The 1,126-nt window shown below is 58.9% G+C and overlaps 1 protein-coding gene across 1 annotated transcript in view; it reads right to left on the reverse strand.

Moving 5' to 3' along the window:
- The window catches only part of LOC110391831 (selenide, water dikinase 1-like), a gene marked incomplete at its 5' end in the record, with an annotated part of 10,547 nt that overhangs the window by 6,997 nt on the left and 2,424 nt on the right, over positions 1–1,126 (reverse strand). The window contains 2 exon segments of the mRNA XM_021383780.1: positions 1–337; positions 709–895. Coding sequence (XP_021239455.1) covers positions 717–895 — 179 coding nt within the window.

The following is a 1,126-nucleotide window of genomic DNA, read 5'->3' on the forward strand; positions in this document are numbered from 1 at the left end:
GAGGCACCTTGATTAGCCCAGTGTGTGTGTGGGGGGGGGGATGGTTAATGAGAGCCCGCTAATTAATCAGGAGGCTCCGGGGGGGGGCACCTTGATGAGCCATGGTTTCTTGATGACCTGGGGGGGAGCTAATGAGAGCCTGCTAATTAATAAACTAATTGGGGTGCTCCGGGGGGGGGGCACCTCGATGAGCCGCAGTTTCTCAATGATCTGGGGAGCTAATGAGAGCCCACTAATTAATGAATGAATGCATTAATTGGGGGGCTCCGGGGGGGGGCACCTCGATGAGCCACGGTTTCTTGATGATCTGCAGGGCTAATGAGAGCCCCCTAATGAATGAACGAACTAATTGGGGGGCTCCAGGGGGGGACACCTCGATGAGCCGCGGTTTCTCGATGATCTGCAGGGCTAATGAGAGCCCACTAATGAATGAGTGCATTAATTGGGGGGCTCCGGTGGGGACACCTCGATGAGCCGCGGTTTCTCAATGACCCCAGGGCGTTAATGAGAGCCCCCTAATTAATGACTGCATTAACTGGGGGGCTCAAAGGGGGGCACCTCAATGAGCCACAGTTTCTCAATGATCTGCAGGGCTAATGAGAGCCCACTAATGAATGAATGAACTAATTGGGGGGCTCTGGGAGGGGCACCTCGATGAGCTGTAGTTTCTTGATGATCCCAGGGGGTTAACGAGAGCCCACTAATGAAGGAACGAACTAATTGGGGGGCTCCGGGGGGGGCACCTCGATGAGCCGCGGTTTCTCGATGACCCTGGCGCCGCGGGGCCCTCGCTCCACGATGCCGACGATCCAGGCCGGGCGGCCCCCGGAGCGCGAGCGCAGCTCGGAGCAGAAGCGTGCCGCCTGCTCGCGGGGCAGGCACAGCAGCAGGCCGCCTAATTAAGGAACAGTTCGTTAGCGGGGCTCGTTAGCGAGGGGCCGTCGGTTGGCTCGTCGGCGGTGAGAAGGAAGGAGCGGGAGCGGGGGAGGTTTGGGGGTGAGGGGTGTGGAAGGGGTGGAGAGGGGGCGTGGGGGGTAATTAGCGGGGTGTGGTAATTAATGAGGGATCTTCATGAATAGAGGAAGGTCCTAATGAGGCGGGGTCCTAATTATGGCCCCCCCCCCCC

The sequence above is a fragment of the Numida meleagris genome, unplaced genomic scaffold (assembly GCF_002078875.1).
Source record: "Numida meleagris isolate 19003 breed g44 Domestic line unplaced genomic scaffold, NumMel1.0 unplaced_Scaffold535, whole genome shotgun sequence".
In the NCBI taxonomy this organism is placed as follows: Eukaryota; Metazoa; Chordata; class Aves; order Galliformes; family Numididae; genus Numida; species Numida meleagris.